General features: G+C 39.7%; 1 protein-coding gene across 1 annotated transcript in view; it reads left to right on the forward strand.

The window, feature by feature from the left end:
- DIAPH1 (diaphanous-related formin 1) overlaps positions 1–12,435 on the forward strand; it is a 101,368-nt gene that overhangs the window by 36,150 nt on the left and 52,783 nt on the right. The window contains exons 2-3 of the mRNA XM_012645785.1: positions 9,976–10,002; positions 11,007–11,162. Coding sequence (XP_012501239.1) covers positions 9,976–10,002; positions 11,007–11,162 — 183 coding nt within the window. The remainder of the gene's footprint in view (positions 1–9,975; positions 10,003–11,006; positions 11,163–12,435) is intronic.

The following is a 12,435-nucleotide window of genomic DNA, read 5'->3' on the forward strand; positions in this document are numbered from 1 at the left end:
GATTTTCTTTATGCAATGCTGTGGGAGTACAGTGTCAACTAGTGTAGTCTTCAGGTATGTATTTTATAAGAAGTCTTTCTGTAGTAATAACAGCACAGTTGCCTTTACAGAATGATTTTTCATCACTCCATTTTATTTATCATCTCAGTGGTCCTAAGGAGAGGCGTATGTGTGCGGTGAGGGGGTTTGTTTTTAATAAATGGGGGAACTGAAGCATGAAGAAATAAAGTGTTTACTCAAAATCATACTTTTAGTTTTTTAGGATGCCAGAAATAAAAATCAGAACTCATGGCCTTTTTCCTTTAGCTAAAGTTCTAGATAAATTCTAGATTTCTGCAATTTGCTTGATGTATTTGTTTCCTATTGTTCATAACAAATTACCACAAATCTAAAACAGTTTAAAACAAAACACATTTATTAGCTCACAATTCTGTTGGTCAGAAGTCCAGCTTGAAATAGTGCAGTTGACTTCTCAAAATACTACAGGGCTGAAGTCAAGATGTCAGCTGATCTGAGCTCTCACCTGAAGGCTCTGGGGAAAAATCTGCTTCCAGGCTGATTCAGGTGGTTGGCAGAGTTCAATTCCTTTCAGTGGTAGCACTGACGTCCCTGTTTCTCTGCTAGCTGTCAGTCAGGAGCTGCTCTCAGCACCCAGCGGCTGCCTGCAATCCTTGCCTTTTGGCCCCCTCCACCTTCAAGCCAGAAATGGTACGCTACCTCTCTCTGACCTCTACATTTAAAGGGCTCATGTGATTGGGTCAGGCGCACTAGGATAGTCTCCCTTTCTTATAAGTCGGTTGCACCTAATAACATAACCTAATCACAGAAATGATGTCCTATCTATTCACAGTCCCGGTGATTAGATGTGTACCTCAGCCTAGGAATCTTGGGGGACATCTTAGAATTCTACCTACCACACTAAACATGTCCCTCACACTGAATTAGACAGCCCATGAGCAAGCACGGATGTCAGAAAAGAGAGGTAGGAGTTGAGTGTACTGAGGCAATTAGTGAATTGAATTGTGATTATAGGTATTATAAGAAAACCTGTAGTTCCCAGGGATCCTGGGCCTGCCAGAATCACCAAGTGTAGGGGCCAAGTGGCATTCAACTGTGCTGTTCTGGTGGCAGTCGGCTTAGCCAAGAGCTCAGATGTAATTGTAGTATCTGGTATAAGTTAGCCTGAACAAAATCTTTAGAAAGTAATGAGATATAGGCTTGCAGTTGTGGGTTTATATTTCCTGTGCCATCCACATGGTTCATACAATTACTGTCCATGATTAACTGTACTTATGAAGCACACTGGGAGGAATTGGAAACACGTTTTGCTGTGTAATGTGCTGTGTTCAAAGTAACGTTTAGTCATATTCTCGTATTAGATCGCTGCTAACCTCTCTGCTGCTAAGAACACTACCTAATTACCTTTCGCTTGGCTAAATGAGCATCCTTGCCAAGAGACCATCCTTTATTGTTTGAATATTCTGTGCCCTTTTTCTGATTAGAGTGAAAAGTTAGAGATTCAGGGAATCAAGTAGAGGTGAATCAGTCCGTTGGATGAATTTTCTTATATCCTGTTGTAAAAATAGGTTCGATTCTGTTACTAGACAAACAGGGAACCTCTGTTCAGAAGACTACCGAGTTTAGTCCCATTGGCCCACTTTTCAAAGCTGAAATATAAATACATATGACAGCCACCACAACAAATACAGTTATGCAAAAGAAGCTTTAAAGTTCATTTATATTTATTATGATAACAGTTGATCAGGGTATGTTTCAAACTCATTAAATCATTTACTTTAATTAGTTTGGCCTCACAGGGCATACCTTGGGGTCCTTTGACTTTTTTGTTTGTTTGTTTCTTATAAAGTGTCTGGGAAGTTTCTTATTTCCTGTAGATGGTAACCAAAAGATTTATCTTACCACATATTACATTAGGATGTGGTAACTGAATCAGAACTTGAATTACTCTCTGGAAAGGGAGTGATGGGACAGCTTTTCATTTTTATGTTGATAGATGGTCTTAGTGCAGAGCAGTACCCAGCCAAATGTATTTCCATTTGATGTTTGGTGCTGTAACTTTCGATGCAGTGCACCCTTGAGCAATTCGTGTTGATTTAAGTAAGATTTGATAAAACTGAGAATCTTTTGGAGAAGATGAAGGTCATTTTAATAAATGCAATTCTATTAAATTTTTCTCCTATACCAGCTAATGACCTTCAGACATTTATTTACTCATCTAATTCTATTGAATAAAAATTCCTACAGAATAAATGGTTTTTTACTTTTAAAAAATATTTTAGGCCGGGCACGGTGGCTCGCGCCTGTAATCCTAGCACTCTGGGAGGCCGAGGCGGGCGGATTGTTTGAGCTCAGGAGTTCGAAACCAGCCTGAGCAAGAGCGAGACCCCGTCTCTACTAAAAATAGAAAGAAATTAATCGGACAACTAAAAATATATAGAAAACATTAGCTGGGCATGGTGGCGCATGCCTGTAGTCCCAGCTACTCGGGAAGCTGAGGCAGAAGGATTGCTTGAGCCCAGGAGTTTGAGGTTGCTGTGAGCTAGGATGACGCCATGGCACTCTAGCCCAGGCAAAAGAATGAGACTCTGTCTCAAAAAAAAAAAAAAAATATTTTTTGCTTTTATTAATGATTATTTGCATATAAATGAAAGATTATTATAAAATTGAGTAACAAGTAAAAATTTAGACTGTGTATAAAAGGCAGTATTGCCATTGTCAGATGAAGGTTTCCATGAGGCGAGAAACTGAATACTATCTCAGAATCATAGCCCCACTTCACATTCTGAGTGTTTACAAGGTCCCCTAGGTTCTAAGGACATCACTGGGCCAGGCCATGAGCGAGGCCTGGGAAACATGGGGCTCACTACAGTTGAGCATCTGGCAAGGCTGCAGTGAGGGTCAAATACTAGACATCCAACAGGAAAGTGGTTGGGAGGTATACTGCTCGTATTTTCTGCTTCTCAGCTCACCATGTCCAACCTCCAGGTCTCTTAAATAAGTCAAAGCAGAAAAATCTGTGGGGTGGAATGAGTGTCCTTGACAGTCCAGGTAGTAGAGCAAAGAAGGAAAGAAAGAAGCTATTAACATATGGTCCAGACAAGCCAAGAATCTGGGTCAGGCTCACCCCAGTACTGTCAGTTTAAAAAGCCAAAACAAAAGCAGATGATGTTGATGTCAGTCTTAAAAGATCTGGCTCCAGTCTCATTGGGCCCTTTCAGTGGGTGTTCTTTGTGCCTGGCACATGCAGTCACCTTGGAATCTTTATCCTGGGGATTTCCTTCACCTCTCTCATGTGTTAGGTTTCCTGTATTTCAAGTCTTCTACTTTCTTGGTTTGCTCCCTCATTTTGGTGGAATATCTTATAATAGCTTCCTGGGGTGCATGGGGATCAGTTTTTTTTAAAGCTTAGATGTCTGAAAATGTCTATTCTGAACTCACATTTGGTTGATAGTCGAGGTTGGGTATAGAACTGTGGATTGGAAATGATTTTTCTTCAGACGTTTAAAGGCCTTGTTCCATTGTCACCCAGCTATTGGTATGATTGTTAAGAAATCCAGAGCTGCTCTGATTTCCTTTGTATATGACCTCTTTTCATCCCTTCTGTGGAATTTTGTAGGATTTTCTTTGTATTTCCAGTGTTTTGAAATTTAACCATGATAGGCCTTTGTGTAATCTGTTTTTGTCCTTTGTGCTAGAGACTTGTTTTTCAGTAATGGGAATTTTTCTTTATTTCCTTAATAACGTGTTCTTCTGTTTTATGTTTTCTTCTATTTGGATATTGGACCTCCCAAACTGATGTTCTAATTTTCTTATCTTTTCTCTTATTTTTCCATCTCTGTCTTTTTGCTGTGCTTTTGGGGGGATTTCCTCAATTCTTATATTCTATTACTTTTATTGAGTTTTAATTTCTATTGTCATATTTTTAACTTTTTTTTTTTTGTATTTTGTTTTTGTGTTTTTAACTTCTGATGGTTCCTTTTTCCTTTGAATTTTTTTTCCTATGAACAGTAATGACTTTTTAAGGATCCTTCTTCTAGCGTTACATGGCAGGTTTTCCCCCCTCTCTCATGTTAGGAGCATTCTTCAGATGTCTGATAATCCCAGGTTGTCTGCTCATGTTTAAGACTGAGGGACTAAAAAGCGGATTGGAAACTCTGGATGCATGGGTTGTGTTTGTTCGCTGTGAACTTCACTGTAGGACAGAACCCTCTAACAGAAATGTGACGTGAATCACATATATAATTTTAGATTTTCTAGTAAAAAGAAACATGTGAAATTAATTTTAATATAATTTATTTAATGCAAAATAAGTATTATTTCAGTATGAAGTAAATATAAAAATTAATGAAATATTTTACATTTTAAAAATATTGTTATTGAACATCAGTGTTTATTTTACATTTACAGTGCATCTCAAATGAGTTGCTAAATTTTTGTTTTTTTAAAGACTTTCGTTTTTTTTCCTCCCCTGAGACAGGGTCACACTCTGTCACCTGGGCTGGAGTACAGTGGCATCATCGTAGCTCACTGCAACCTCAAACTCCTGGGCTCAAGCGGTTCTCCTGCCTCAGCCTCCTGAGTAGTTGGGACTATAGGCACATGCCACCACATCTGGCTAATTTTTCTATTTTTTTGTAGAGATGGGGTCTTGCTATTGCTCAGGCTGGTCTTGAATTCCTGGCCTCAAGCAGTCCTCCCTCCTTGGCCTCCTGAAGTGCTAGGATTATAGGTGTAAGCCACTACACCCAGCCAAGACTTTTCCTTTTTTAAAGGAGTTTTAGGTTCAGAGCAAAATTGAAAGGAAGGTATAGAGATTCCACATAACCCCTCACCCCCACAAATGCACAGCCTCTCCCATTATTGACATTTGCCACCAGAGTGGTACGTTTGTTACCAATTGATGAGCCTGCATTGACACATCATTATCACCCAAAATCCATTGGTTACATTAGGGTTCACTTTTAGTGTTGTACTTCCTATGGATTTGGACAAATGTATAATGACATGTATCCATTATTATAGTACCATACAGAATATTTTGCCTGCCCTAAAAATCCTCTGTGCTCCATTCATTCATTCCCTGCCAACCCTTGTCAACCACTGATCTTTTTACATTTTCCGTAGTTTTGCCTTTCCTAGAATGTCATATAATTGGGATCATGTAGCATGTAGCCCTTTCAGATTGGCTTCTTTCACTTAGTAATATGCATTTAAGGTTCCTCTGTGTCTTTTTATGGCTTGATAGCTCATTTCTTTTTAGCGCTGAGTAATATTCTGTTGTCTGGCTATACCACAGTTTGTTTATCCATTCACCTACTGAAGGACATCTTGGTTGTTTCCAAGTTTTGGCAATTATGAATAAAGCTACTCTAAACATCCCTGTGCAGGTTTTTGTGTGGATGTAAGTTCTCAATTCCTTTCAACAAATAAATACCAAGGAGCATGTTTGCTGGATCTTATGGTAGGGTATGTTGAGTTTTATAAGAAACTGCCAAACTGTCTTACAAAGTGGCTGTACTATTTTACTTTCCCACCAGCAATGAAAGAAAGTTCTTGCTCCACATCCTCACCGGCATTTGGTGTTGTCAGTGTTCTGGATTTTGGGCATTCTAATAGGTATGTAGTGGTATCTCATTGCAGTTTTAATTCGTATTTGATGATATATGATGTGGAGCATCTTTTCATAGGCTTATTTGCCATTTAAATTTTGCCGAAATTAAATAAATATAAAAAATTCCTTCCTCATTTGCACTAGCCACTAACCACGTTAGTAATGCTGAATAGTTACATGTGCCTAGTGGCTGCCATGTTGGACAGCGCAGCTCTGGGTTGATCTACTTGGACTATGTTGTTAGCTCTAGGTTGCTTTTCGATTCCCCAGGGGAGACTCTTCCAACCTTCTGTCTCAAGGGTAAAGACCAGGCTGCTGGGGTTCTGCGAGCCTAGAGCGGGAAAAGTACTAGGTGTCTCAGTATATACTATGCATAGCTTTACTTTTCTTTTTGGTATAGAATATCCCTGCCCACAACTGTTCCTGACATCCCCCAATCCAAAGACCCTCTGTTTTACCCTCTTCTGAAAATAAACTTCCCGACCTCTGCTGGAAGAAGGGAGGGCAGAGGGAGAGGGGTGGGGTGTAGTGTCTAGAGATCTGCTTCTTAAACAGCTTTCAACCAATCCTATTTTTAGCCTCTTCCACCCTTTAAACCTGTTTTTATAGGTATCTGGTGCCACTAATTCCTGAGCCTTTTGAGGATCCTTAGGTGTAATTTGAGTTGGTTATTGCCCTTTCCAACTTTTGGTGTAAGACTCCTCTTTCTTAAGTCTGTTGGGTTAAATACCTGTAGTCCTTGTATTCCCCAGCTTCAAAATTTCGGCTGTAGTTGCTTTTTTCTCGTTCTTCCCAATCTTGTAGGCTCTTCCCTTCCATCATTCTTTTCTTTCTAAAAAATCCATTTTCTGTAGATTTAGTGGGATTTCAAGAAGGGGAGAAATTGGATTCTTTGGTTTGTTATGCCACCTTTTACCTGAAAGTTCCTATTAATCTGTTCATAAGCCAGATTTTGGTATTGTAAAAAATTTCATTCCATAGTCTTGCTTCCGTGAGTATCTATATTTGTAGTTAAAGGTTTTAATGGAAGCGTTTAGTGGAGGACTCAATAGGAGGGACAGGGAGCGAGGTGTTTAGTACAGCCAGGCCAGGACAGTAAAGGTTTGGTTTAAGGGCAGAAGAGAATTGTGACAGCAAACAAGGAGATGGTAAAAGTGGAAGCATTTAGAAGTTGGTAGAATGATGAGAGAATTTATAAAAAAAGCTTGGCTGTCTGAGCCATAAGACATAAATACAGCTTCAGTAGCATTTATCTTCCTGGACTCCACTATTTTTAGTTCTTCCTTTTTCTCATGATCTAGGAACCTCTTGTTCTTCATTTCAGAGAATCCACAAAGCTACCAGTGATACAATTAAAAAATGATGACTGAACCATACTGTTTACAGACACAGTATATATAGAATCTGTAAGAAAAACACATATAGTATTAAATAAGTAAACGATACACCCTCAATGTACTGCAGCAGCAGGTGTGCTATTGGGTTCTCCAACAGAAGTTTGCTGTACGGTGCTGGGATTTATTGGTTGTTGCTGCCCTCTGTTGGACTAGTTGAGGAAATGCAGCTTTTATCCTGCATGGATCACTTTTGCTGTCCTTACCCCAAATTGAGCACTAAAACATTAGTAGTTTTTTTTTAAAGGCTCAAATCCATTTCTAATGATGCCCTAAGAAAGCAAAGGAAACTGGTGTCTTCCTTCTTATAAAGATGTGTGTTTGCTTTCCTATCTAAAGGCGTGAGTTAGTGGGCATTAAATAGGAGAAAAGCAGAAGAATTTGGGGAATGCAAAGATTTCGGGGCTTTGGAATCTGGAGACCCAAGTTCCATACTCAACTCAGCCCCTAATCAGAGATTTACTCCACCTGTCTGGGCTTCAGTTTCTTTATTGATATAATGAAGAGATGAAATAGACTTTGAGGGCTTCTCTGGGGATTGGTATGTTGGGGTAGTAGCCTCACATTATAGTAATTGTTCATAGGAGACATAATGACTAAATCTCAGACCTACCTATGAGTTACTTAGTCTGGAAAGGGATAGAGGAGGCAGACAGTGAAAAGACGGTTGTAATCCACTATTAGTGATGTGAGACAGACAAGTGCCTATTACTGTGGAAACACAAGGAAAGGCACCTCTCCAGTGAGAGGAGGTATCCTGCAGGGCCCGTTGGAGTTAGCCTTGAAAGCACAATCTATGCTGAGGAGGCAGCAGCCTATGGAAACTGGGTGTCGAGACAGCATCATCTGTTTGTAGGCCTGCAATTAGTTCAGTATGGCCAGAAAATGGAATTTGAGGTGAAGAGTTTGTTGAGAGATGAGACTAGGGGAAAAAGCCAGTAGAGTCATATGCTATGCTAAGGAATTTGGATTTTAACATAAGGGTAGTGGGAAGCTATTGAAGGGTTTTAAATGGGGAAATAACATGGAGAGCTTGGCATTTTAGAAAGGTTACTCTTGGATATAGCATGGAGAATGGACGTGGTGTGGGACAGACAGGACTGAAAGCAAAGAGATCAATTAAGAGGCTGTTGCAGTAAATCAAGCGGGAGACAGCAGTGGCGTGAACTTAGGTAATGGCAGTAGAGATAGACAGAAGAGAGATAACTGGAGAATCTGTAGGCAGGACAGTTTGCTGGTTTTCCTTACTTTAACTTAAGTTGCAGCTGTGAACAAGTCAACTGCCACTAGTTCTTTAGACCCAAGTTCTGTTACCTGCATCACACTCATGCCAGAGTTGTTTCATTGTTGCTTGGTTCTGAGGGAACATTTTGAGTTTGGGGGCCAAGGTTTTAGAAGCAATTGCTCTAAGAGCAAATAAGTTTAATCTTGGCTATGGCAACCCACACTGGATTCACTCATCCCTTTTGTGCTTGTTTCACCTCTGTGTGCCAAATGACTTAGCGTGGCAACAAAAGGAACTGTGTGGTTGGTCTCATTGGTAGTGCTGTCTCTGCCTCATCATCCTTCTGCCTTTGCTTCCAGTAAGTAGCCCATGCAAAGAAACTGTAAATTCCTTGGGCACTGAGCAAGGTTCTTAAGGTTTGGGGTGAGACATTAGCACTCAGCCTGTAGAAGCTCGACCTCCTCTGGACCATGGAGGGCAAAGTTTAGATTTAGTTTACACTGGCTTTAACTGAATTGTTTGATACAGGGAACATGAACATAATGATATAGATTTTTCTTGTCCATAAGAAGGTTAAGAAAAATAGTTTTGTGGCAGGAACAGAACTAGTTTTTCATTGGTTGAGGAAGGTTAGTCAAGAGGCATTTACCATATTCTTCCAAGGACATTAACAAAAAAGAAAGATGGTTTAAAATTAAGTAGGGTAAAGAAAAATTCCTGCTTTCCCAGACCTGCTCATTCATATTTTCTTCGTGTATGTGAAATATAGCATGTATACAGAAGAAAACATAAAACAGGCAGAATAATTATGAACTGAACACCCATGTAATCGCCGTCCATGTGAAGACAGAGAATACCGTGAGCACCCTGGAAGCTGCTTCATCTCTTCCCAGTCACAGCTCTCCCACCCTCCCCAAGTAACCACTGTTTCGACATTTGTGATAATCATTCCCTTTATAATTTTACATCCCAAATAATATAATTAAGTTTTACGTGTTGTTTTAACTCATGTAAATGAAATAGTAATTCAGTATTATGAGTAGCTATAAGTGACTTTACTTTCTTTGTATAATTGTTTTCCATTGTACCAATATGCCAGTTTATTTGTCCATTCTATTCTTGGTGGCTATTTGGATTATTCTCTGTTTTAGATGTTACAGTGTTACTCTGAACACTGTTGTTACACATATTCTGCTCTATACGTGCATGTTTCAGCAGGGTGGATACATAGAAACTGGTGTGTTGAGTTGCAGTGCATGTGCATATTTAACTTGATCAGATGGTGCTATACTGTTTTCTAAAGTGGCCATAGCAGTTTACCACCAAAAGTACGTGAGAGCTCCTGGTGCTCTACAACTAGACAGACATGAAAGTTTTTGACAGTCTTAAGAGTACAAAATGATACCTCACTGTGGTTTTAATGTGTATTTCCTTGTTTCTTAATGAAGTCGAGTGCCTTTCATAAGTTTATTGGTCATCAGATTTAGAATCTGTTCAGTTCTTCATCTTTTTTTTTTTTTAAGACTCATGTGTTGGTGACCTTAAAACTCTTCTTCTCCCTTACCTAAGGGAGTGTACTTGGCAGAAATCATTCACTTGTGGAAAGTAGCTTAGGTCCTTTCAACTTATTTTCTCTTCCTTTTTACCTCCAACCCATCTGGTGTTTGGGAGGCTTCCTGGCATTTCACTGATCTTTCGTCTCCCTCCTTTTTCCTGTTTCTTAGACTCTGAAGCGGCTCATGGCAGATGAGGTAAGAAAATTTCGTTTGGCATGTGCATGTTCTAGCTTATTTCCTATACTATAATTTTTACCAGTTCCCATAACTTTGCCTTTCTGCATCTTGTAATGATGATATGGGTTATATTCTCAACATCTCAAGGCCTTTTCCTAACTCTGTTGTGTTTGGCCCATTGCATGCATTTCCCTGCACATTCATTAGCTTCCAAAGTTGGGCATGCTCTTTAAAGTCCAAGCTGACTTGCAGTCTGGATGCCACTCATGACTTGATGCCCCACAATGCTTGCAGATAGTTACTGTTATTTTCAAAGATAAGCTGCAGCTTATTAGTGGCTCTTTTTGAGCATCTGTACTTGAGATTTGAGGAATGGTTCATTAGCATTTGTTTGGCAGAGAGATGACATATAAACCCCTGAAGAACTTTGTATTCTTTGTTAACTAGAGGTCATGCAAAGGGGACTTTAAAGAATATGTATTGAACTTTTGCTTTCTACATAGCACAAGTGCTGTGGAGAGTACAAAATAAAGGAATAGTTCCTGGTTTTAAGGCATTTACTTGTTTATGTGCCTTATAGCTATTAAAATCTGTGGTCATATTCACCTCTTAAAGGGAGGGATCCTCTGGGGTCCTGGCCACATTTATTAATGGGTAGCTAGAGGGAAGCAAAGGGCATTTTATTGCTCTATCTCTGCACATGCGATACTTTCAGTTCTGTGCTGCTACAGGGCTTAGAAATGGCAGGGGAGATCAAGAACAAAGTTTCCTCTTTTTAGGGAGGTTTGAAATCTTAATGCTTCAGTCCTCTTATCTTTGGATGTAGATGAGAGTACAGAGTCAGTTTGCTAATTTAGATATGAGGAAGACTGATTTATTCTTGTCATGTCAGAAGAGTCTTCAACTGCTCATGAGCCAGAGGAAACCTGCGTATGTAAGAGGGCAAAGGGTTGGCTATTTGATGTGTGATTTCTTGTGTAAATGAAAATGGATCACTGCTAATACTTCTTTCTCTTACTCAGCTGGAGAGATTCACCAGCATGAGAATTAAGAAGGAGAAGGAAAAGCCCAATTCTGCTCATAGAAATTCTTCTGCATCATATGGGGATGATCCCACAGCACAGTCATTGCAAGATGTTTCAGATGAACAAGTTCTAGTTCTCTTTGAACAGATGCTGGTGAGTTTTCCAACTCAGAAATGTTCCTTCTTCCTGAAAATGCATTTATGGGCATGGTAGGCTCTTTTTTGTCCCAGTCCCCCTTAACTAGCCCTTTGTTACAACGAATTCCAGGCTTACTGTGGAACTTTTTAAGTATCAATCCCATAATCCCATAATCCCATAATTAGGGACTAAATATACAAATACCAGTCAGTAAGATTGGAATCTATGAGTTAGGCATGGAAACATCTGATCTCTGACCGTCTTGTTAATGTCCTTCTGCCCAGCAATACCTTAGCCACAAAGACACTGGGCGAGTAGACCAATTCACGGGGTAGTATGGAGACCACCTTTGGGTTAAGCCAGAGTAGATAAAATATTGAAACATTGACAACAAACTATGCAAACAAGAAACTGAGGAATGGAACATCATTTGCCCAAGGTCCTCTAAATTATTTAGTGGCAAATCTGTAAAGCGAATGCATAGAATTGCTAGAAGACCTTTGAAAATTGTGTCTGAGGTCAGTTAAGTAATGAAGTATATGTGGATGTGACTTACTTTACTGTCCTCAGTGAGGAACACTGAGTGAGGAGGACATTCAGTGGGTGTGTCCACTAGTGATAAGTCTTGGAAAGTTTTAAGTATGTGCTTCTAAGTTTTCGTAAGACCTGTATATTGCATGGATATATGATCTCAGACTCAAATAGAGACTAGTGGAGGCCTAATTTAATTAAAAGCATAGGCTTAAAATCCTTAGTACAGGGCCTAGTACATGGTAAACACTCAACTGGTACTACTACCGTTATTTTTCCCTGAATCTTTCAATTTGTTTCTTAATATTCCAAGTATATTAAGAATCTTAAGAGTATGGTCCATCGCCAGGTACTATGGCTCACGCCTGTAATCCTAGCACTCTGGGAGGCTGAGGTGGGAGGATCACTTGAGGCCAGGAGTTCACGACCAGCCTGGGCAATAGTGAGACCCCATCTCTACAAAAAATAGAAAAATTAGCTGGGTGTGGTGGTGCATGCCTGTAGTCCCAGCTACTGGGGAGGCTGAGGCAGGAGGATCACTGGAGCCCAGAAATTCAAGTCCGCAGTGAGCTATGACTGTGCCACTGCACTCCAGCCTGGGTGACAGAGCAAGACCCTGTATCTAAAAATAAAAAAAAAAAATAAGCATTTTAAGTGCTCAGCTCTTCACTAAGTGTACTAAATATTAGACACTAAAAACTTGTGAGGAATTTGAGTTAATTTTGTTTTTTTTCTCTTCTTTTCTCCATCTACTAGC

Source organism: Propithecus coquereli, unplaced genomic scaffold (genome assembly GCF_000956105.1).
Source record: "Propithecus coquereli isolate 6110/MARCELLA unplaced genomic scaffold, Pcoq_1.0 Scaffold236, whole genome shotgun sequence".
In the NCBI taxonomy this organism is placed as follows: Eukaryota; Metazoa; Chordata; class Mammalia; order Primates; family Indriidae; genus Propithecus; species Propithecus coquereli.